Raw genomic sequence first — 24,561 nt, forward strand, 5'->3', positions numbered from 1 at the left:
TTACTGCGCGTTATTGTTGGCACATACACTAACGCCATGAAAGTCGCGCGACAAAAATAGGTACTAATTTGTAATTACTATTATTGTTATTTTTACAAGTGTGAAAATAAATGAAAGAAAAACATATGCTGGTATAAAAAATATTACATATTATTAAAAAAAATTTTTTTTAACGAGATAAATTATTAAAAACATCATCCGGAATGTTTAAACAAAAATTAAAATCTTTAGATTATATGTTTTGGGATAAGGTTAATGCTAATGGTAAGTTGTATTTAAAAATAATAAAAATTTATTTATGTAAATGAAATTGAATTTTTAATAAATTAAAAATAAATTTTAGATACCGAGCATTTTCGAAAATTGGTCAGTTGGTTAGAGGATCAAAAAATAAGACATTATACAATTGAAGATCGAGCTGGATTGAGAGAAATCAGTAAGCCTGACTGGGATAAAAGCTTTGATAAATTCATTCTGGATGTGGGATGTCCAGTTACTACTTCTAATTTGGATAAACTTGAATGGTTGATTGGTCTGGCTGTAAGACTTGAATATGAAGATAATTGTATGTTTAATTATTTGCAATTTATAATGATTTATATGGTGTTAATACTTTGCTAATTTTGGGTTTTTATTTCTAGTAAATAAATATCAGAAGGTAACGAAAAATAAGGAAGCAGATGCCGCGGTGCCTAGTATAAAGTCAATAAATCCTTTGGATAATTTAGATTGTAAGTCTTTCTGGATTATGAATTTTTAATTTTCAATTTATTATTATTTTTTTTTTTATTAAACAAGATTTTTATATGAAACTAAAATTAGCCGACAACGAAAAATATTTATTTTTTTTTTAAATTAATTGAATTAGCAATAAAAAAATATTTTTAAAAAATTGCACATATAGTTTTTTAAATTTTTAACATGTGAAATTTTTAAAAAAATTTTTTTGTAATAATTTTATTAATAAAAAAAATTCCAAAAATGTTTTTTCAGTTGAAAGCAACGAGTTTAAGGACCGAGTCAACGCGATAGCAAAATTACTCAAAGTTGCGCAACATCCAGATCACCGTGTGACACTTGAAGCTTGTAGTAAGTATGTAACTCAGAGATTAAATTCCAATGCGTTAAAAAATCCGTCGAGTGTTGTGATAAAAGGGAAACCATTCCCAATAATGGAGACTGAGATGGGTTTCAACATGGGTGACAAAGTACTGAATAACACTGCAAAAGCGCTTAGTTTGTTGTACATCCAAGATCTGAGGAATCTCCAAACGGGAATCAATGAAGCAATCGTCGCCGTACAAAATATAACCGCGGATCCTAAGACTGACACCAGAGCTGGAAGGGTTGGAAGATAGATTTTTTCATAGGTACTCTTCATCCAGCTGCCAACATCACTGCTTAGTTTAATTATTTTCCAAGTTAAATCTTTATAGAAAAATAAAAAACGTGCTCATAATTAATATTAATCAAACTTACCATACAATTAAAATCAATAATTTTTATAAAGCACTGCTTAGATTTGAATACTCTAAATAAAATTCATTTAAATTTCATTCTAATTAAAATAGACTAGTCAGTTACGAAAAGTCAAACTTTTAGTACGGAAAAAATGGAATCAGAATTAAAATTGTAACGTAGTACTTTGATAATAAATATTTATTAAATGTAAAATTACAGATGTTGATTGAGTGATCGCATGGAATTTCAGACAATTGTACTTATAATATTTGGCAATTTTAAAAATACATGAAAATAATTGAGAAGAAAAATAAATTGCAATGTAAACAAGCGACGAGAGAATATAAATATTTATTTTTTAAAAATTGCAGATAGAGTATAAAAGTCGCTACTTTTGTTTAGATTTATAATTAACTTTCCAAGTTATAATATTTTTTTAAAATTGACCTCACATTAAATGGAGCAACATTTGACAATGGGCTAATATAATTTGAATATAGATTTAAAAACTTATAAAATTTAACAGCATCAGAGTGACAAAGATGCGATTGTCGTTTAAAAATAACAAGAATAAAACTTAATTCATTGTGAAGACACCGTGGTATTTTAATTAAAAACAATATATATAAATCATTGTGATTATGTTTTAAAAAATATAAACTAACAATTATGCTAGCCTGCATAAATTGCGATTTCCGGAAGGCACAGTATGTAATGGCTGTTGCCGACGACTATTGTCTTCATCTTGCAAGGAAGCTTGGAGAGCTCTTGCCAGAGCTTCGTCTTCGCTCATACCTCCCTGGATATTACGGAATGCTTGTCCATTTGTCACTTGTCTATTACTATTACTACCGCTCCCAGAACTACTCTGCTGCTTGGCTTTCCTCTTCAAAGCCTCCAACCGCTTCAATCTCACAGCCTCTTCATGGCCGATGCAGTTATGGTCAACGGGATGCCGGTGTTTCAGACAGAAATTCATTCCACAGTCCTTGCAATCTACGCGAATTATTTCTTTTATTTTACAACCCTTACTTGAGCATTTATTAACGAAGACTTTTTTCTTGGCGTTACTTAAATCCGACTCGCATTGATTGTCAATGTGCAATCCAACGGCAATGTCTGGTGTATCACCGCGTTTTATTGGTATTGGAACGTGGCATAATGGACAGACTGGTACTTGGACATCTTTTTTATACGCACTTGGACATGAGTGACTTAAATATGTTATGTGATCACTGCAGAACGATTCCTCACAGGCATCACATTTCATTGGTAAAAAATCCAGTCGGTTACAGGTTTTTTCTGAACAATGTTTTCCAATGTGTGGTAATTCCATTTTTTTGTGTAATCTAAAAAAAATATAAAAATATTAGTTTTAAATTTTATAAAATAAATATTTTTTTTTAAAATCAATAACAATTTTTTACATGAAAATGAAGTTAGCCGACATTTCAAAATTTTTTATTGAAAAAATTGCAATTAAATAATTTAAAAAAAAATTTCACCTGTAAAAAACTTAAAAAATTGTAAGTGTAATTTTTTAGAAATGTCTTTTTAGTTGTAATTTAATTAATAAAAAAAAATAAAAAATTTTCAGACGTCTGCTAACTTCAGTGTCATTTTTTTATACATAAATTAAATATAAATTTTTTTTTGAAAAAAACATTAAACATATGTAGAAATTATGAACTCAGTAAAAATTATTAAACAAATTACAATAATTTCAATTTAATATAAAAATCAATAATATAACTTTTTAATGTCAGTAGAAGATAAATTTCATAATTAAAAACTATATTATTTTCATTATCATCCATAATTCTTAATTATAATATGTATATCAGGAATGTGGACTAGATAGGATCATAATAACAAATTACATTATTATTTCTGCGACGTTTCGGTCATTTATTAGACCTTCATCAGGCATCTGAAAATTACACAAATTAATAACTAACAAAATAACATAACAATTGATACAATTCCAATATTTACCATAATACGAATTCTAACAATTACTATCTTACATTGCACAGTTACCTTAGTCATATAAATCATCACAAAATTAACAAAATTGATAGATTCATTAATTATTCTTACTATTAACTCAGAAATAAAGTACACACGACACTTATAAAATTGTTATTGCGTGGCAACAGTTAACTCGAATCTAAACTTTATGTACTATACCACAAAGCATTCGTCATACAAACTAGCGCTATTTGCGTGAAATATTCGATTCAAATTCCATATATAAAATATAATTCCAAATACCTCAAATAAATTACTCTCGAAGGTCAGCATACTATATAAACAAAAACTTAAAGTTAAATTACTCCGTTAAGTCTCTAATACAATATAAATTATTTTCTCCTAGTTGATTTATAATCCTTTAATATATCATTATATAAAATACTTAGATTGTTAGTGTCAGTTCTTTTATTCACAGGATCGTTTATTTTAATAAAAATCATTTCGCTAACGTTGTGTTTCCACCAATTTTTTTCTTTATCTAAAATTTTTACCTCGTCAAACACAATGTCGCAGAAATAATAATGTAATTTGTTATTATGATCCTATCTAGTCCACATTCCTGATATACATATTATAATTAAAAACTATTAATAAATTTTTATTATAAATAACTATCATTATAAACTCTAATAATCAAACTGACATTAAATTTCAAGACTAGAGTTAAATGAAACATTCTTTTCATAAAAATTAAAAATAACTTTTTGTACCTAAAACAAAGAAATTTCTTATTAAAAATAAAATGATAAATAAATAATTAATAAAAACTTACGACAATAAGTGCAATTGCAACAACAGATACCAAACTGACACAATGACTAATAATCAAATGATTGTATATAAATGTATATCACAGTACACGTATGATGTAAATAATGAATAAAATTCGTCAAGTCATATCACCAACAGCCCAATTGCCTTTAACAACGTGGTTATTCACAAGAAGGTGCTGCGTCAAATGAACTAAACCTAGGGAAGCTTTAGCTTATATTAATATTGATAATATAAGGAAATTTTTGCAGGAGTAAAGTAAGGTATAAAGGAATATGTAACAGAAATGTTTTGTCATGGCGTGAATGGCGTACCGTACTCTAGCGACATCTTCCTGGCTTACACTCACACACGTGAGCTTGACGTATATGTGATCCATGTGCTCATATGACCGTAGCACTTAAACAAATCAAAAGCCAATAATGTTAAAATCCTCAAACTATAAATTTATTTCGAAAGAAATAATTAAAAAGAAAACAATGATACATTTTTGTTGTAACTTTAATGAGAAAATTTTCCTCTAAATGGTGGTAAGTCGAATATGCGACTTGTTCCAAGAAATATAAACCCTGTAAGTAAATGTCATTAGAAAAATTAATATTTTATAAATTTGTTAATTAATTAACTATTAAAAATTAATTACCGCCAGCTATTACAGACATGACGAATTTCCCAGGAGTTTTATTGAATTTTTTCGAATGGTACGCGACGTACAGCCCTGCTCCAATTAATCCCGTGCCACTGACAATTCGACATGCCAAACAGTCACGATCGCGATTTGTTATTATCGAGGTAGTTGACATTTTTTTTTTTTTTTTATAAATAAAAATTTAAAATTATTTGTGTTATTCGTACAATTTATATTCCACCAAACTTAACATTTTTATCAGGTTATAAACTTATAAACATGATTTCAATACAAGATGGCAGAGTCATCAGTCGGCGGTTAATGAAAGGATATTTTTTGGATTATTTGTATTTGAAATATTTACTTTTTATATCAATTATCAATACAACGTGATCAAATATTTTTTGTCAACAAAATACCTGATGAGATAATTCTATCTGTATTCAATAATTTAACAAAATAATTTATTTATTAAAAATACAAAAAACTCTTAATGAATTTTAATATGAATACATGGAATGCTGGGTAAGTTAATACTGAAGTTAGCGGTCTGCTGTCGATTTTTTTTTAACAAATTAATTACAATAAAAAAATGCTTCTAAAAATTTTCACTTGTAATTTTTATTAATTTTTACATGTGAAACTTTTTAATTAAATTTTTTAACTATAAAATTCCAAAAAAAAATTTAATATCAGTCAACTTCAGTGTTATTGAGTAAGTATTTTATTAAAAAAATTAAAAATGCGTGAATGAAATGATATCATAAAAAACCCTACTTATAAAATTCAAGGTTTCATTGATCGAAGTTGTGCACCTACAAATGGACACCAGCAGCAAGTGAATCGGCGTTTCATATTCAATGACGAACGGAGTGAGTAGATCATCACCAGTTTACCAATTCCTTTTACGACGCCTCTCAGCTGGATGGTATCCACAAACGTTCCACATCCGTTTCGCGGTCCCCACAACAAACGCCTGCGCATATATGACTCTCATCATCATCATCGTCATCATCATTATTATCAACACGGTACGGCATACATAAAAATACAAATAAAAAAGACTACGTAATCCTCTGCTGTTCACGCACACACATTATATCTACAAAAGCACTTAACTACTCTTACATTTAAACTAAACCGTATATAGTTGTTCTCAACAATCGTCTAATTGTTTCAAGTGCTGATAAAAAATTTTATCAACAATCTTCTCATGACATAATGCTATCTATGCTTATTCAAACATCCAGCCGTATTATACTTATGTGTAATGTGTACTTTACTCTTTGCTTTTCAGCACAATAAATTAATTACCGGTAAAGTTAATTATTTTTCGCTGGACCGCAAAAATGAATAAGAGAAGAAGAAAGAAGAAAATAAATATGTTGGAGTAATTTGAGCCTTAAAAAAAGGCCGATACCTGATATAATGCAGCTAAAAAATAACACAACATGAAATAAAATAATAAAAAACATAAACCAACGGAACAAATGCACGTTCAGTCATGTGAATTGTTTAAGTATTAATATATCGTGTCGTTAAGTACAATCGACATGACATCGTGACTGTAAGAAACTCGTTTCTTCCTTGAGAAAGGTCCTCGGTGTTTAGATCGCGTAGGAGGCTGTAAGCTCCACGGTTATGACAACCTGGTCCCAGTACTATACACCAACATACATTTATTATTATATTTGTTGTATTATTACTATATATAATAATAATACTACTACACGGTCTTTTGGAGTATACAACTTAAGACTCAGAATCAATGAAAAAGAGTGGGCTCTGCATTCTTAAACTTTTATATTCAATTATAATTATAATTAGGTAAGTCGAAATTTTTTTATTATAATTTATTTATGATGTATTTTTTAATAAAATGGTAATATATTGGAATAATAATATTAATGTTTGTAGGTATGTGTGTATAATATGCAGTGGGACTCTACTTAGCTCGACGGCTAGATCCCCGCGATTTAGCTTAGCTCAGCTCTTGTACGCGGCGATACCACGACGACACGAACAGAAGAAACGACGAGAGCGCTGCCAGTAGACCAGGCCAGTCCTGGCCAGACGCTTCGGCGAGCACACGCGCTCTGAATATTTCTCTTAACCGCGAGTTTTATTTTTAAATCTCTCGGATTTTAAAAAATTTTTAAATAATTTTTTGCGTAAGTTATTATTTGAATAACTGTGATCAATTACTTGGATTAATTAACTGGAGTTTTAAAAGAGGTGAGTGACTTATTATTTACTTTGACGTTTACACAATTGACAACTTGAACTTAAAACTCGGGTTTAAAAATTTAAAAGATCAGCGAATAATATTTTAAATGTAAATTAAATTTATTATAAAATCATGAAGTGGCAATTTATCGTACACGTAGACTTTAAAGTCAAGTAGAGTAAAAATGTTTCGAATAAAATAAAAATCTAAATAGGCACAATGCCAAAAAGCAGTTTAAGGTTTATAGCGCATAGCAGTCGTCAGTCGGCTTGAGATGCTGAATATAGTCTGGTTTGTCGGTTTAGTCATCGTCTTTACACCGTTCACATCAACATACACGCTGTAATAACAAGGCCTTCGATGAATTTACAAGTAGTTACTTGTAATTATTACCTCAGTGCCCGGTTAAAAACCATTTTTAATCTCTATTAGCCTACTAACGATCTGGTATCTAGTCTCGAAAGCCTCTAGAGAATATCTAGTGAAATCGAAATGGAAATCACGCCTCAAAATTACTGCTCTATTATCGAGATTAATCTCTCTTGATACCAGTAAACCTGTGTACACATTAATTATTAATTTTTCGCTTTATCTTTATTATCATTAGCCTCTTTCTCTGCATCGGTATAAGTATATCAGTATAAATAAATTAATTAATGTTTTCAAAATTAATCATCGGCTATTAAATAACAATGAAAGAATAAAATTGCAGTCCATAATTCACGTCTCGTGGTTTAGCTTGCTTGCGTGGGTGTAAACGAGATAAGTCTGGATGCTGTCTATTTTGGCACTACAAGTGAATAACAAATCTTACATTACATTAATACAAAAATTATATCAGTTCCTGATTAAAAAAAAAAAAAAAAAAAAAAAAACAATTCCTTTTTTTTATTTAGATAAATTTTTTTTTCTAGAAATTTATCGACAGAATTAGGAACTTTTTTTTATTTATAATTTATATTAAAATTAATTGAATTAATTAAATTTTAAATCTTAAATTTATGAGTTTTTTTATTTATTTTAATTGATTAAACATCTAAAAATTACACCTTTCAATATTTTTTTCGAGTTTCTGTTTATATTTTTAAAACTGCATCCTTGAGTTATTATAATATTTTTTATTTCTAAATTTATGGAGAATATAAATAGAGTATTCGATATATTTTAAAAAATATACCCTCTAAATTGTTTACGACTCAAAAAAAGCGTAGGCGCGCTTGTAAACAATGACCAAACTTTTGAACAATTAAAATAAATTACATTAAATTTAATTTTAGCGAGACCGTGAAAAGATTAATATTTTCTGTCAAGAGATTTCTTGAGTAAAATTTTAAGTTAATTAATTTTGTTGTATAAAATAAAAATAATTGTGCCAAGAAAAGTTTAGTAGCCGGCTGTTAATTATTGTCGTAGCCTTAAATAAATGGTAAAAATAAAAGTAAAAATATCCATAAAGAAATGAAAGATGATCTGCAGTTGTAAGTCGTGAGCCTCAAGGTAAAGTTTCATTTCATTTTAACATGGATCCACTGACAATCAAGACTGATGTCATGTTTCATTATTAAATTTTCATGGTTAGTAGAGCGTTGAAATGGCAATCAACTTGATCAATGAGATAATGAGTAACGAGTGTTAACATGACAAATCAATTTTAATAAATTGCTAAAAAGTAGGACACTTTGTTAACAAACAAATAGATCATAGATCTATTACAAACATACAATAAATAATAATTACTTTGTGTTTGACAATGTCCAGGATAATACCGTTAAGCTAATCCATCAATGGAATAATATTTAGTATACAATTATAATGATAATAATATTTATAGTATGTATTATAATACACATGGAAAGAAGTAATAGTCATTTATAAAATTAACTATAAAAAGGTCAACTGATAAAAGTAAATTTGTAAAAAATTTTTATCAATTTATTTATTATTGCAATTCAAAAAAATTATCATCTTAAAATTTATTAATACACTATTATTTGATTGCTAATAAATAAAAATTAAAAATACATTTTTTTTTTTAATTTTTCAAATTGGCAAAAATTATAACTTTACTTTTTTTTTGTTAATCGGAGTCATATTTTAAACTCATTATTAAAATAATATTTTATAATTCAATTTTCTAATAAAAATCTATAAATCAAAATTTAATGATGATAATGAAGATACAAAAGTAATGCCTATTTAAATATTCTTTTGAAATATAAATACAAATGTCAAATTAAAAAGAAATAAAGTTCATAATAGTAAGTTATAACTCATAAATTTAAGCTATGATTAAATAGTTAATTCAACTAATTTTTTTCCGAGTGTACAAAATAAAAATAATATTAATAAAAATACATATGAAAGCAAACAGCGCAGTGAAAAGCGTCAGATTCTTTCACCTTGCTAACGAATGTAATGTACCATACCACAGCCAGCATCCAGCGGGCAGTGCGAGTCCGTATATATGTATAATAGATGCGTGGGTGGCGAACGCACGTAACCTGGACCAAGTACGTGTGTTCACGCGGTCAGATCAGCCCAGACGACTTACGCACGTGCGATGTCCTCTCTTAACTTCTGGTCAACCCGTAAGCGTATATCTCATATAGGCGCCTTTCCTTTTAGGTATTTCGCCATGAGACTCCTCTACTCTCTCTCGACTCTCGAGCCTTGTCGGAACCGGTCCTCTCCTTCAAACTTACTCAGTATAAGTATAAGTAACCTTATCTTCAAAACTAAACAAAATACTTTACTTCGAGATCACTCCATGCCATAACATGCCATAGTCCATGGGTTCAATAGTTTTTTTTTTCTTTTAATTATAAATATTTTCGCGATTTGGTAAGCTTCGTTTAGCCAGTGCTCTTTTATTTTTATCACCAAAAGACGGCAGTGGATCCGCAAACTGAGGCCTAAATTCCAACCATTAATTAGCATAAAATTTTTAAAAATAAATATTTGCAGCGAACCAGTTTTTTGACTTATTCATTTTACTCATTATTAAAAACAAAAAATTATAAGTCATTAATATTTATTATTATTATTATTAATATGTTCCATAAGTACAGTTTTATATGCATACTAAAATATTAATTAATACTGTATAATTTTTAATAATTATTAGTAACTACACTAAAAAAAAAAAATTCTTGAATCTTAAGAATATTTTGAAGAATTTCATAGTCTTGAAAGAAGCAAAACACTTTTTGATTTAAAAAATTTTTCTTGCTTTAAGTAAGTTTTACTTTGTTCAAAATTTTCTTTCTTAAATCAAATTGATTTTTTTTAATTTAAGATTTTTTATACTTGTAATTATTAAAAATTCGGTTGAATTTTAAAATTCAAGTGAATTGATAATCCTAATTGGTCTTAGAAAAGTTTTTTCAGCAAGCCCGCATGTCCACAGTACAAAAATTTATTAAAATTAATAAGCGGTGTGTTTGAAAAGCGACGATGATGATGATGATGCTGATATTAATATAAATATAATTGAAAAAGTAAAAATAACTTCGGGGAGATAATTATGAGTGTTGGTTTACGTATAAGACTTTTGTCTCTCGTGGCGACTTTGCGTTAATGTCAGAAATCTAGACTAATTAGATAGAACGTATGAGTCTGGGGCGTTGACAAGGGTATGGTATATACTTTATACAGACATATGAATGTATATAAAAGAATAATAATAAAATATAGGTAGTAAATTTTCTTATAGAGTGTTATAAGCAATTGAGAATAAATGTTTGTAGAAGTACAGTGTCACTTATGTTGAGTTACTGTCTAAGATTAATTGCTAAATTACGCAACAGGTGTCTTGAAAAACTCAAGCTGTTATACCTAAACTATCATATTCAAATTGTCGCGTGGCTGTAAACCTACACACAGTGTATCCGTATATCTGTATCGATTTGTTCGTTTTTAATATAAACATACATAACAATTATCACGTGTTACTAGAGCGATGCCAAAAACGGTGATTTATATCGACATTATTCGTGTTGTCATTTTGTTTAATTTAATTCTTTATTTTTTTTTTTTTACTCTGTTTTCTCTCATCGTCATTAATTTGAAATTCAAATGTGTTTATATATACGTAGATTCATTGATATTATCGATGGTTCGATATCCACCCACGTATTAAAGCTTCCACGCCCGCTATTACTTGTACGACCAATCGTGCAGAAGAGGATTACGAGGGATCTATATCGGTATCTCGGTCAATTCGTCGCTGTTGAAACAGCTGAGGCTTGGCCTCTAAATCGAAAAAAATATTATATTTATAATATTTATAATATACAAGAAAAAAAAAAAAAAACAACAGTTTTTACTTTCAAGAAATTTAATCAAATTTTTTTTTTTTCATTTGAATCTTGGGCTTAATTTCGTTGATTCTTTCTTAATTAATCAATACCGATCTTTTGAGTGTAGATGAAACTTAAAAAAAAATCTAAAGAATAAAATTACAATAAAAATTTCTAGTTCGGATTGGATCCTATCCATGTATACATAGATGTTTTATTTAAATGTGGGCTTATAATATTTTATTAGGCGGAAACTCTTAACTTACCACGGTCAAACGTTTCACAAGAATTATTTATGATGTTAAAAATAATATGGATACGTATTTAATTCATAAAATGTGATTTTAAAATTATGTTGAGTTTAAAATTTTCATAGTTGAATATTAAACTTGGAACATAGTAATATAATGATAGTTGGGTTTACGAGCTAAACATTATTCAACTTTGACAAGATGCAGCATCTATCTTTAAATACAGAAAAAAGTGTCAAGAGACCCACTTAAAATTTTTCGTAATTATGTAAATTTAACTTTTAGTTGAGTTGGTGTTAAAATTTAAGTATTTCATATTTTATAAAAAAAATTTTTTATTTTTTAAATTATTATTAGTATTACATAATAATTATAAACGAAACTCAGACATCAATTGGCATCCTGTCACTTTGATCTACACGACCTAGCATCTACGCAATGTAATTATTCGTATCGCGATCGCGCAAACCCGATCGTGCCAGAAGGAAGCTCGTTTCCATTTAATTTAATCAATACTCATTCCGCGATAATGTATAACTTTATTACCAGTCAATATGATAGATTTAATAGTTAATATTAATAACATGCATCATAAACACAATATACAATACACATGTTAATAAAATAAAATGAAACAATTCTATTAAATTTTTCTGTAGCACATTCTGCAAATTACACTTTACGATACTACGTATTATGCTAATTTATCCTTTTAATAATAGTGCAGTAGCAAAAAAATAAATTGCTTCATTTGCTATTACCGCGAGACCTTCATTGCTCTCGCAATCTCTCTATATAGACTTATATACGTATATGTAGTGGGTAAAAAAATACTATCACTGTACACGCCTCAACTCGCGGTTCCACCGGGATTGTTCACGAACAATAACACAAAATAAAAAGAAACTGTAAATCATGATCAAGAGTATGTATCCATTTAAGAGTGGAATTGGTCCTGACGGGTCTGGTTATTCAAACAGATTACCCTTGAACCACATCAGATGTGACCTTGAATTAGTATCTCGATCTTTGTAATTTAATCTTCATTTAAATTTTCTTTTATAATTTTTATTTCATTTTATTTCTTTTACTTCTATATTAATTTAAGCCCCAACTCGTACTCTCACTCGAACTCGATTTATTATTTTTTTATACGTCAGTGCACGAACAGTAAAGCAATCACGAGTAATATAAAATTACACATTCATTTTACTTTATTTTATTTTATAAATATTTTCATTATAAAAATTACAAAACAAACAGTTGTATATATGAGTTACTTAAACCAGCAAATTTAAATTATTCAAAACAATTTATAGGCGTAGCGAGTAATGTTTAACAAAAGTAGCACAAGCTAAGTATTTTTCTGGGAAAAATCACCTTTACAAATGAAACGCTAGCACACTACACACGTATATAATGTAACTAAACTACCAATAGAAATTTACTACATACACACGTATCTTAAATAGCCATGACGATTTTGGACTGATCTAAAACGCAAAACAATTTATTTTGCTGATTCTCATACTCATAATATAGGCTTGCCTTGACCCCATTTGACCGACAATAAAAATAATACGTATGCAGCACATACGTTACCCATCCAGCAAAACGCTCAGGATAGATTTACATTTTAAAGAGTAAATCTTCTAATATATAATATAAGTGTTTCAAATATACGACTGACATGTTTAACTTTCAAATAAAACTATTTTTTTTTATTTTCATTTCTTGCTTTAACGTATTTCATTTCGCATACTTTAGATACTTGAACTTTACTTTTGTCTAAGAATATGAAATTATTACAATGATACATTTGAAAATCAGAAGTTAATTTTGTCTTTCTTTACTTTGTTAAAAATTTACTTTTTTCTCAATTTCTAATATTTTGTTATATTTAAAAAAATTTTTTTTTCATGTTTCTAATATTTTCTATGTCAATTTTTTTTTATTAAACAAATTTTTTAAGTTTTTTTTTTTTTCAATTATTCTAATTTTGATGAATTAAAAAAAATAAACTTTATAGTTATTAAAAAAAATTTTCAGTCAAACTAATCAATTATCCAAAAAAAAATTTTAATTTTTTAAAATGTAATTAACTATTTTGATCACAAAATAAGTATTGAAGCGACACATATTTTTATTAACCAATTTTTTACATTCTTAGGATCTGAGAGGTAAAACAAGACCCAAAAAAGAGGAACAAGAGCCCAGAGAAGAGCTAAAAAAATAATATACGAGACAATGTCTACACTGAGAGAGAGCTCACACGTGAGCAGAAAGTACGTGAGTCATGGTGGCGCTATATCCGGACAGGGCCACTCTGCGAACTCGAGCAATAGCCTCGAGAACAATTTGGGTAAAGAGTTTACTTGTACATGCACTATCCACCATCCACCAACAAGCATCCAACATCCAGCCCAGCACATAACATACAATGCTATTTTCTTCTATCGTATAGTAGTTAAACCCTGAATGTACTGGTACTTGAATCCTCGAACTGGTGTAGTTAACTCTCATCTGCGGTGCCCTCCCCCGCCTCTTTGTAGTCATACTCTGGAGTATGGATACTTGGTACTTGTAGTTACATCGTAGCTCACCGACTAAACCGTAGAGTATACGTAGCTCTTAACTTTACTTATATTAGCATTACTCTCGGCAACACAACACAACCTTGCTATTGCCAGAGAGCAGAGTTTAAGTCGCATGAGAAGCTTGTGTAACTTTATCCAGCTGCTTGGTATCTGGTCTCCCTCAATACATACGGCGACCAACAACCAACAACCGAACATACATTGCCTATACAATACTCTTACATGCATAGATACATACATATGCATGCATACTACAGACTCTTATCTACATTCATTCACTCTTGTTTGCCAATACCGACGCCGCAAACCATTCCCGAGAAAAAAAATTAACCGCGTCCCGTCCCGGTAGAAGAAACACACTTGAGAAAAATCATCGACATTCTGATCTCCATTCCTGATTATTACTTACAATTTTACTTTTTAGACGCTCTTTTGGAAGATCTACAAACCAGCGTATCCAGAAGCGCAACACCCAGTGGCCGAAGGCCTTACTCGCCTCAAGTTGAATACAGGACTGCTGCTAATCCGACAAAAACAGTCACTGAAATCAGGTAATTTTAATTAAGGGTTTATGCGCACTTGGAAGCTTGAATAAAGCGATTTTTTAATTTATTGACATAAAAATAGATATACTTGCAAAAGTCACTTTGAACTTTATTGTTAAATTTTTTTTTTTACAAATAATTTTTCTAGCTTCTGTAGACGATCTCCGGAAGATCCTCTAAAAAATTTATCTTGCGGTGAACATGGTATCTCGCTTGAATTATCGAAATTTAAACATTTTTAAATATTCCGGTAATATAAGATATGTAGTAATTATAAAAATATCAATCTTGTGTAAAAATTTGAAACTTATCAGTTTAGCTGTTTTACAAAAAATTTGCTCATCGACTTTGAAGATACAATTTTGGGTCAACACGGAAAGAACAAGATGACACTGGATATCATCGCAGATTATACTCTGTGATATCTGGATTATACTGTGTGATATCTGAATTATACTCATTGTAATCTGGATTATACTAACTACTATCTAACATTTTTTTTCACTGAGTACAATCTGGGATGATACTCAGTGTTATCTTGTTCTTTCCGTGAATCTCATTTTTACGCGACATGCTTCGAGAAAGCTTTACAAATATCCTTATAACTTTAAAAATACTTGTCCAATTTAAATAAAATTTTCTGAGTATATAATTAAATAAACGTATATTACAAAAATGAAATAGAAAAAAAAATAGATTTTTTAAAGATTCAAAGTGCGTATAACCCCTTAATTTGAGTTTAAATATCTAATAAAAAATACAGAGCGTAAACCCGAGGTGTTTTCCTCTCCCAGGTCTATTTCCCCGACACGAACGAGTACGACCACTAGGGAAAAGTACGTGAGCACAGGACCCAGTGGAGTAGGAAGCGGAATACCAGGCTTGGAGGCACTGGACGCTGAATTACGAAACGTAAGTTTAAAGGCTACATTACATTGGATTTAACATCCTGTATTCAGTGAACTACGTTCTGCATTAGCCTTAGCTCATCATCTTGCTCGAGTCCTATCTATTTATCTGTCTACCTATCTATCTACGGACTCTTCGCTTCATGTACGTACACTGGTACTTCTTCCTGGTTTTAATACCGATCGCTCGAGGGTTAAACTTCCGACATTAAAACGTCTTACCAATCTCTGTCTGTATATACTGAGTACGATCAAACCTCATAGCCACTGACATTAACGTATTGACGGAACGTCTTGTCCATCAGCCTCCACATTTTGTAAATCTAAAGTCGACCGTTAAACATTAACCATCGACCATTAAAACCCTCGGTACATAAATACTGACTGCTGTAATGTGTCTAAGTAATCTTCTCTGGCTCCAGTTGTTTTATCACAAATAATTAAATGTAATAATTATTTATTTATTTTTTTTTGTCAATCAATCAATAGATTTTTGATAAAATTGTAATTCTTGTCATAAAATTATCATACATAATTCATTTTCAATTTCAATAAATCCATGATATATAAATTTTTAATGCAGCATCCGAAAGTTTGAAGTTAAAAAACTTTCGAAATAAATTATTGTTACATACAAGTCATATATCAAACATATTTTACGATTATACATATCAGACCATCTGAAAATATTTAGCATTACATTGGTAAAAAAAAAAAAAAAAAAAAAAAAAAAAAAAAAAAAAAGATTTTATTCTATACCTCAGCATGGAATCACTCGAAATATGTATATAAAAAAGTTGGATGCTTCGAGCAATAAATATAGAGAAATATAAAAGATTTCATCAAGACATTATGTTGTAGCGATGGTAGAAAGATATCAAAACAAACGGTCATCAAAAATAGTCAGTCCTCTGTTGGACATTAAAAAGAGAGATAAAGATCTAATATTTATATAAAAGAAATGCAGAATTTAATAAAGTTTCTTGTATAATTTAAATATCAAAAATATTTTTTAGAATAATAAAAAAAAATCTTTAGAATTTTTAAATGTCTTATTTTAAATGAGAAATTCTAAATTTCTAAAAAAATAATAAACTAATCAACTGTTAGGCCTAATAACTTTGTAGAGGATGCAAAAACGATTCGATTGGTATATATTACATAAATTATTCACTATTAGTAAATCAATGTGTAAAAATTAGCGATATTTATTTTTATTACTTCATATTGTATAGTATAAAAAGCCACAACAATTGAAATTTAAACACATATTTGTCATGAATAACATTTCATTATAAGTACTCATTATAAAACTTCAATGCGTTGAGTTAAGCTTAAAAATACTGTCGTAAAATTACAAGTGCGCTTTGTGGTATTGTAAAATGAAAAATATGTAATTTAAGTACTTCTACAATACTTTATTACAGAATTTCCTCGAGTAAACAGTAAACACTTCGCACAAGTATACACTACTCGATAAAAAATGATGGTTTGTCTTGAGATGTCACTAATTTGGTGTAAAAGCAATAACTTTTACGATGTAAAAGTCACACTAAATAATAAAGTGTTTATTTTTTTGAGATATATATTTTGTCCAAGTACAAAATTTTACACCGCTTTGTTATAGTAAATTACGGATAAATTTTTCTTGAACAAACATATATTTTTTAGTAAAGAGTATTAGAAGTATTAGAAATGATTAAAAGTTAAGCTTTTAAATACTGAAAACAAAAATTTATTCTATTGACGACGACCAAATAGTCTTTTATATTTACTTTTTAAAATTTATATTTGACTCAGGACGTATTACTAATACAGACAGTTTGATAATCCGAGTCCATAATTTATACTTAAAAAAAAAAAATTTCACATCGTAAATTCACTCCCAGCTGAGCAATTCAAATCTTCTAACGTATAATCAACTAAACTTTTGAACTTTAAATTACAAAATTGTGATTACAAAAGCCTAGTTCTAGCATCGCATCAAAATCCAAGATGAATTTAGGGATTACTCTGCATTCAGAGAAGTACAGTTACTTCTTTATGTACAATATTAGTATAAAATATGATACATAAGTATGAGTATTAAAAGAGAAGTATAGAGAGACATAGAGAAGGTTTTAATACATAGAATTACCCAGATAAAAAGCTTTACTCAGAACCCATCCTCATTCTATCCTCCATTCTCTACACTATTCGTAGTCTAGTAATGTCGCTTCAGCATTACGTTTTACATTAAGATTTTTTATTTTCTTGTATACTCAATACAACACAACTAAACCCAAGATTTCTCAATGAGCCAACGAGGCTAAGCCGTCGTTGGCCGAGATTAACAATTATCTACTCGGTATTAATTCTCATACTCGGTATTATCCAATAAACAGCGTACAGTAGAATATACAATATTGCAGTACCGCAATTAACGATAAGTAAATTTACTTTTGTAGATAATTTCATTTTCATTATTCATTAGAAATTTATTTGATTCATTGCTTTTACTTAGATTGAAACTAAACTTTATATTCTCGTCTATTAAGTCATCTTTATTTTTATCAACCCACTACTGAAACAAACATTAATATTTTTTTTTTATATTAAATATGTAAGCAAATAACAATTAATGAATAAGTTAAATAAAAAATTAATTGGTATTATGACATTGAAAAATTTATTAAAAGGTTGAATAAAACATGAAAGAGGATAAAGTTGTAAAATAAATAAATAAAATATGAAATAAATAAAAACAACAGAGAGTAACCGTTGTTTAGTGATGCATTGACAATATACTATTCTGTGTCAATCTGTCGATTGACAATCTCCATTCGTAGCCATCAATTGGACATTTTACCTCCCACGTACATCACGTTTCTGTGGTCTCTCACGAAACCGATACAATGCCATGATTAAGCATTCACTCGGGTGGCCCCTAGAGGCCTGGAATTCCGAAGAATTTAAATGTGCTACCGATCCGCCAACGCGTGCTTACGCGGAATGATTATACGTTGTGTGATGTTGTTGCTGTTGTGGTCATTTATGTATATCTATATCTATATATTTATATACAAGTATAAATCTACACAACATCAGGCTGTTTCTATGCTCTTATAAGGCAAGCCGGTTAAACCCAACTTCCTTTTTATCTAAATGTTTTGCACTTACTTTATCTCCCGCGCGACTCTTTTTATCTCTATTCTCCTTGGGCTTTCTCACTCTTATTTACCTTTTATTTTTTCCAAGACTTCTTACTTCTTGCTTCTTCTTCACCGATATGCACTAGTCTTGCCCCAGCATCCAGTCATGCTAATTTACGATAATTATAATCCTTCGATCGCGCACGACGTTTGTCAATAATAAAAAAAAAAAAAAAAAAAAAAAAAAAAAAAAACGTTGCATGTATTGCTTGGAATTAAAAATTTAATATATAAATCTCTTAAGCTTTTTTTTCTGTTTATAAAATTCAATAAAAATAGAAAATTTCTTTGTGATCAAGCTTGTGACACCATGAAATTAAAGTTAGCTGTCACTTGACAATTATTTAATTGTTTTTTAACAAAAAAATTTGTTCTAAAAAATTATTTTTAAAAAATTGTATTTTTAATTTATTAAGTCCATTTTTTTAATAATTTTTTTTTGCTATAATTTATTTGTTAAAAAACAATTAAAACAATTGTGAACTTTACAAGAAAAAATGGTAAATTTATATTGAAGATAACTTTATAATTTTTTAAATCAACTTTGAATTTTTTTTTTTTAATAAAAAAAAATATTTGATTTGATTAAGTTTTCAAAAAGTTATATTTTTAATTAAAATTGAATTTTCAATGATTTTGAATTGAAAGATCAATTCTAACATTAGATTTCTAAAATCAACAAAACTTAATGAATTTACTCTTAAACAAGTAATATAACTTTGGAATAAAAAGTCTAAATTTTTTCAAAGCAACCCAGTAATTATGTACCCACACAACATGTTATAATTTATCTTAACAAATTAATTAAAAAAAAAAAAAAATATCAGTAATTTTTATGTAGCTAATAATTTCGCATCGACACGAGTACTCTATCGTAATTTAAAATCTTTCAGGTTCAGCCGGGACAGAGCAAGACTGTGGCATACAAACAGGTCTCTTATCAGTTCAACAAGAGCCAGGACGGCAAGCCAGTAGGTAAGAGAAGTTATTTTTATCTTTTATAAATATACACTAGAGTAATAAATAAAAAATTAATAACTTTAACATCTTCAGAGTGAGTATAGAGCGGGGAATTGACCATCACTCGTATAATATTTTTATACAATATAATAATTTTCCAGCAAATCTGCGATGTGTGTGAATAAGAGAAAGGACCATAATAACAAGCGACGATGTATAATACAGTGTAAGATAAATTTATACTGATGAAAACGATCGAATGGCTCACTACACTCCTTATAAAGTTTACGACCTTGTCGAATTGTCGCCGTGAGATCGAATGTCAAGAAAAAAATAAAAATATTTAATAAATTACTATAAAATCTCTGCTCGCCTTGGGAAAAAAAAAATTTTATTTTAAAATAAAATATTTATGGATGTGTAATATAATAGAAAAGAGGGGCTAGCTGGCTTACGTTGTGTTTAAGATCACCGATTTATCCGTCACAAAATTTTCTACGTCAGTCGCTTATGTAATCTATTAAAAAGTATCATATTGTGTTTGTTATTGTTATTGTTTTTATATGGTTCGAGTCAAGTACAATTGGCAAATAATTATATCGAAGATATAAGATATAAGATATAACTTGTATAGACCATATTAGGGTTGATTGTAATTGAAGAGGCATGACCTGATTTCTCTGACGGTGGGAAAAATTGTTATGGGTTGATTGTAGTACTGTACAGTATATAGTACATAATGTAAGACATAAGAGAGTATGAGTGCAGAGAGACAAGTCCGATCAAGGGAAAGAGAAAGAGGATGATGATTGAAAGCGATAAAAAAAAATTAACTGGACATATTTGTCGCTTAATCTTGATTGTAGGGTCACTAGTTTGCAATTTAAAATATTTATATATCTTATATATTATGTGTCAATTGTCAACCAGCCAATTTACTGTGTTAACATTTTAAATTCCTCATTGAAAAAAAATATCTTTAATTATTATTAAAGTATTAAATATTAATTATTTGTTTCAGACTCATATGGAACAACGGACAGAGCCTTCACAACCAACACCTCACCCTTCTCGTGAGTATTACAAATTTTGTCGTAAAATATAAAAATATGCTGGCTAGAGGCCAAAAAGTACGTCATTGTGTAACCATCCACGCGTAGGAGGTAGCAAAATAATTCAGGATTCATCATTGCTTATTGCATTTAACTTTTTGTTTTTTCATGAGAGTATTAATAGCTCATCAATGTAAATAATAATTTTCATAAAAGTTAAGTTTTCAAACAAATAATTATTTTAGATAATAAATAATTTAATGGAGAAAGAAAATGAAAATTCTGAAAAAATTTAATTTTAAACAATTAAAAAATTTTCTGTATTAGTATTAAATTTTGATAAAATAATTAATTTTTTTTTAAAATATAGTTTTTAAAAAATTATTTTTTGTTTATTAATCTATTAATACTTTTTTAGAGATGACATACATGAAGCGAGCTATGAAGAAATCCATAGGAAGCAAAAGAATGCCGAGAAAATCACTAAGACATCGGCGGTTAACAGAGAGCTGGTGTATGGCGACACTTATTCGTCATCTCGCTCAAAACAGGCATCACCACTTCCGGGAGCACAAACGCGGGACGTTAAAATAATTCGCGAAGCTACTAGTAAGGCTTTATTAATAGATCTTATGTTATCGACTCTATTGATTGATCAGAATTAAAAATATTACGAAGCTAAAATGAAGAGATATCTGACATTTTTTTTAATTTCTTTCAACTAAATTTTCACCAAAAAAAATTCAACTTCTAAAAATGAAAAAAAAAAAAAAAAAAATTGTGAATACTTTTTTTTTATATTTTTCCAGTACAAATCTATTTGTTGAAAAAATAGTCAGATGTCTGCTGGTTTCAGTGTTATTGAATGTTGAGAATTAAATAATGATATTTAATGCTAATAAAAAAATTTTAATAAATCTAGGCTACCAAGAACCGAAGACAGTATCAACAACCTTTAACACCCGAGAACGTATCCAAGAGTACGGAATTGAGCAAGTACCAGTGCCATCTCCAACACCAACAATTCCCTTGAATTTAGCCCCAGGTCCAAACACCAAGGTCACCACGACGATAAAAACGTACACCTACGAACTGCCAGGAGCTCCAGAAATTTACTTACCACCCGGACACTCAGGCACCGACCAGACGGTGACCTACAAGCTGGATAAAACCCTGGAGCGATCTGCGAGCCCAATCAGGTACACGAGCACGCCCGAGATAAATCAAAAGTCCTCGATCCTGCACAAAGAGTCCAAATTCTACCAGGAAGATCTGCGCGGGTCTCCGACTTACAGGAAGCCCAGCTCGCCTTACTCAGCGGGACCGTCTCCTACTCCAATGAACCTGGAGACGACGACCACCCGGAAGGAGAACTTCTACATCAGAGACGATCGTTATGAAAACGGATACCTGCCTGTCGACAGGACAGATTATCCCGGGTATCAGAGCCACCCCCATCCGCCGTACACCGAAACCACAACGACGACGATGATTGACAGGATCGAGGAACATTTTCCAGACAAGCCGGCTTCTCCGTCACGCAGCTACTACACAGCAACGCCTCCAATCACGCCTCAGTCGGCCAGTGTTTATAAATACTCCAAGGAGTCCTACAGCAATCACCATGCCAGCGACCGCGAAGTACTTTTACCGAAACCCTTTCCCACAGGCACGCAACTCTATCCCGTAAACGGAAAAGGGCCCAGCAACGGCCAGGGACCACCCGCTAAACTTGATGATCTTATGGCTTCCTTCTCAGAATCAGAGGTTTGTTATGTTTTTATTATGTTATTATATTATATTATGTTAAATTATAGCTATCTATACATATATTTATTTAACTGCTTATTTTCGGTTTATTTATTCTAAGAAAAATATTATATTAAGGAGATCCAATCGCTGGGTGTAATATGTTATGTAACTGAAATTAGATAATAAGGAGAATTTAGGATTTTATTCTGTTTTCGATCCACTTTGGATGGTTTAACCGTGGGAAATTTTTAGAATTTCCTTTTCAATAATATAAAAAAAAATTATGTTATCAATAATATGAAAATAATTTTAAATTTTGTGAATGTAAAAAAAAATAATTAATTTTGATATTTTATTGAAATTTTGAAAATTAGCTTTCATCGAACTCATGCGCAGCGATTAGATCTCTTTAGTAGTAAAATAGTATTTTGGATTTAATCGTATGAATAAAAAATAATAAGAGCCATAAATTAATGTGATAGGATATCCAAGAAATCATGTATTAGTTTTTTTTTCTTATGTTTTTTCTAATAGGTCGGTCTATCAATTTTATTAGGTCAGTAGATACCAGATACAATACTTTTATCAGTCAGTGTAAATTAAAATTTATGTACTGTAATGGTTGAAAAAATTGTTTATTTTTGTATGATTGGAAAAAAAAAAAATTTATAAGTAAAAATGTAATGTTAATATGTATAAGTGAAATAATAAGAGAAAAAAATTGTTTTTTCAGCGTGAAGTGTTGGTTGACATAAAGCGTGAAGAGCAGATGCAACGAAAAAATAAAACACAAGAAAACGGGGTCCCCAAGAAGGGAGTTGATTTTATCAGTCATACACCTCCGAAAGTGCAGAGTAAAAACGTCGCGGGTCCTCCTGTTTACTATCCGCCTGGCTCCGCGGAGTTTACCAAGAAAGAGGAAGGAGCTATGATGCAAGCAAGTGTAAGTTTACTTTGTATATTTACACGGGAATTTTATAAGCCGGATAGGATAGAAGTAGTATAGAGGAGGTTGAAAAAAAAAAAAAAAAAAAAAAAAAAAAAGAGAAGAAAAATTGAAGAATAAAGAAAACATATAATTTACGGTACGTGTGTTTACTTTGCAGGGCGAATGGGCGAGGGCGAGAGGCCAGTATGAGTATGAGGCATCAAGCAAAACTAAAACAAAACAATCAAGTGGAAAAGCTGTTGTTCCTGTGTGTCTTCCTCTCTGTTGTGCTCTTCCTTGCGTTATAATGTAATTTATTATTTATGATATAAATAACTGAAATTTAATTTTTTTACTAACAAATACTTCATACACGTATATATTAATATAAGTCTAATTCAATAATTTATATCGGACGTGTAACTTGTAATTCTTAAATTATATAATTATTATATTATTTAATACTAAATTAAAAAGATAATTAATAAAATTATTATATTAATAATTATTGTACGAATAACAATTGTTAAAAATATATTTTGTCGGACTGCCGTCATGTATGTACACTCTCGAATCAATATTGTACGTTGTCTTATTGTGGATAATTAATTTTTAATAAAATTATTTAGTTAATCTTAATGATTAATGACGAATTTATTATTTTATGAATAATATATTGATGTTCTAATAAATTAATTTAACTACATATTTTTTAGGAAGTGATTCTTTGAAATTTTCAGATTGTGATAGTCCGAAAAAAATTTTTTTTTTTATTTGTAATGGATCGAAAAAACAAATTTCTGATTGAACACTATCCAAAAATGATAATAAAATTAGCCGATGTTAAATATTTTTTAATTTTTTCCGACAATTAAATTACAAGTAAAAAAATACTTTAAAAACATTGGATGGATAATTTTAAAAATTTTCTAAATGTGAATTTTTTCTTTGAATTTTC

General features: G+C 29.3%; 3 protein-coding genes across 7 annotated transcripts; 2 read left to right on the forward strand and 1 right to left on the reverse strand.

Moving 5' to 3' along the window:
• Positions 1–76: 76 nt before the first annotated feature.
• Positions 77–1,795, forward strand: LOC141531465 (RNA transcription, translation and transport factor protein-like). Its single transcript, XM_074249305.1, has 4 exons — positions 77–264; positions 344–565; positions 642–731; positions 994–1,795. Exons 1-4 carry the CDS (start codon positions 204–206, stop codon positions 1,356–1,358), a joined length of 738 nt encoding a protein of 245 aa, XP_074105406.1. The 5' UTR covers positions 77–203; the 3' UTR covers positions 1,359–1,795.
• LOC141531463 (AN1-type zinc finger protein 2A) lies at positions 1,794–4,660 on the reverse strand. Of its 5 annotated transcripts, none has more exons than XM_074249300.1 (3): positions 3,457–4,031; positions 3,342–3,391; positions 1,794–2,810 (listed from the first exon to the last, which is right to left on the reverse strand). In XM_074249300.1, exons 1-3 carry the CDS (start codon positions 3,517–3,519, stop codon positions 2,129–2,131), a joined length of 795 nt encoding a protein of 264 aa, XP_074105401.1. In that variant the 5' UTR covers positions 3,520–4,031; the 3' UTR covers positions 1,794–2,128. The 5 variants fall into 5 exon arrangements, with proteins under 5 accessions (XP_074105401.1, XP_074105402.1, XP_074105403.1 ...); XM_074249301.1 differs by having other exon boundaries at positions 3,502–4,026; XM_074249302.1 differs by lacking the exons at positions 3,342–3,391; positions 3,457–4,031 and adding an exon at positions 4,581–4,660.
• Positions 4,661–6,907: 2,247 nt separating this feature from the next.
• LOC141531462 (uncharacterized) lies at positions 6,908–24,242 on the forward strand. Its single transcript, XM_074249299.1, has 10 exons — positions 6,908–7,129; positions 13,841–14,032; positions 14,692–14,818; positions 15,607–15,724; positions 19,805–19,886; positions 20,893–20,944; positions 21,342–21,532; positions 21,846–22,690; positions 23,409–23,618; positions 23,782–24,242. Exons 2-10 carry the CDS (start codon positions 13,918–13,920, stop codon positions 23,914–23,916), a joined length of 1,875 nt encoding a protein of 624 aa, XP_074105400.1. The 5' UTR covers positions 6,908–7,129; positions 13,841–13,917; the 3' UTR covers positions 23,917–24,242.
• The last annotated feature ends 319 nt before the right edge of the window (positions 24,243–24,561 follow it).

This window comes from Cotesia typhae, unplaced genomic scaffold, assembly GCF_013202065.1.
Source record: "Cotesia typhae breed Kobodo isofemale line unplaced genomic scaffold, CoteBio_Ctyphae contig_5, whole genome shotgun sequence".
Classification (NCBI taxonomy): domain Eukaryota; kingdom Metazoa; phylum Arthropoda; class Insecta; order Hymenoptera; family Braconidae; genus Cotesia; species Cotesia typhae.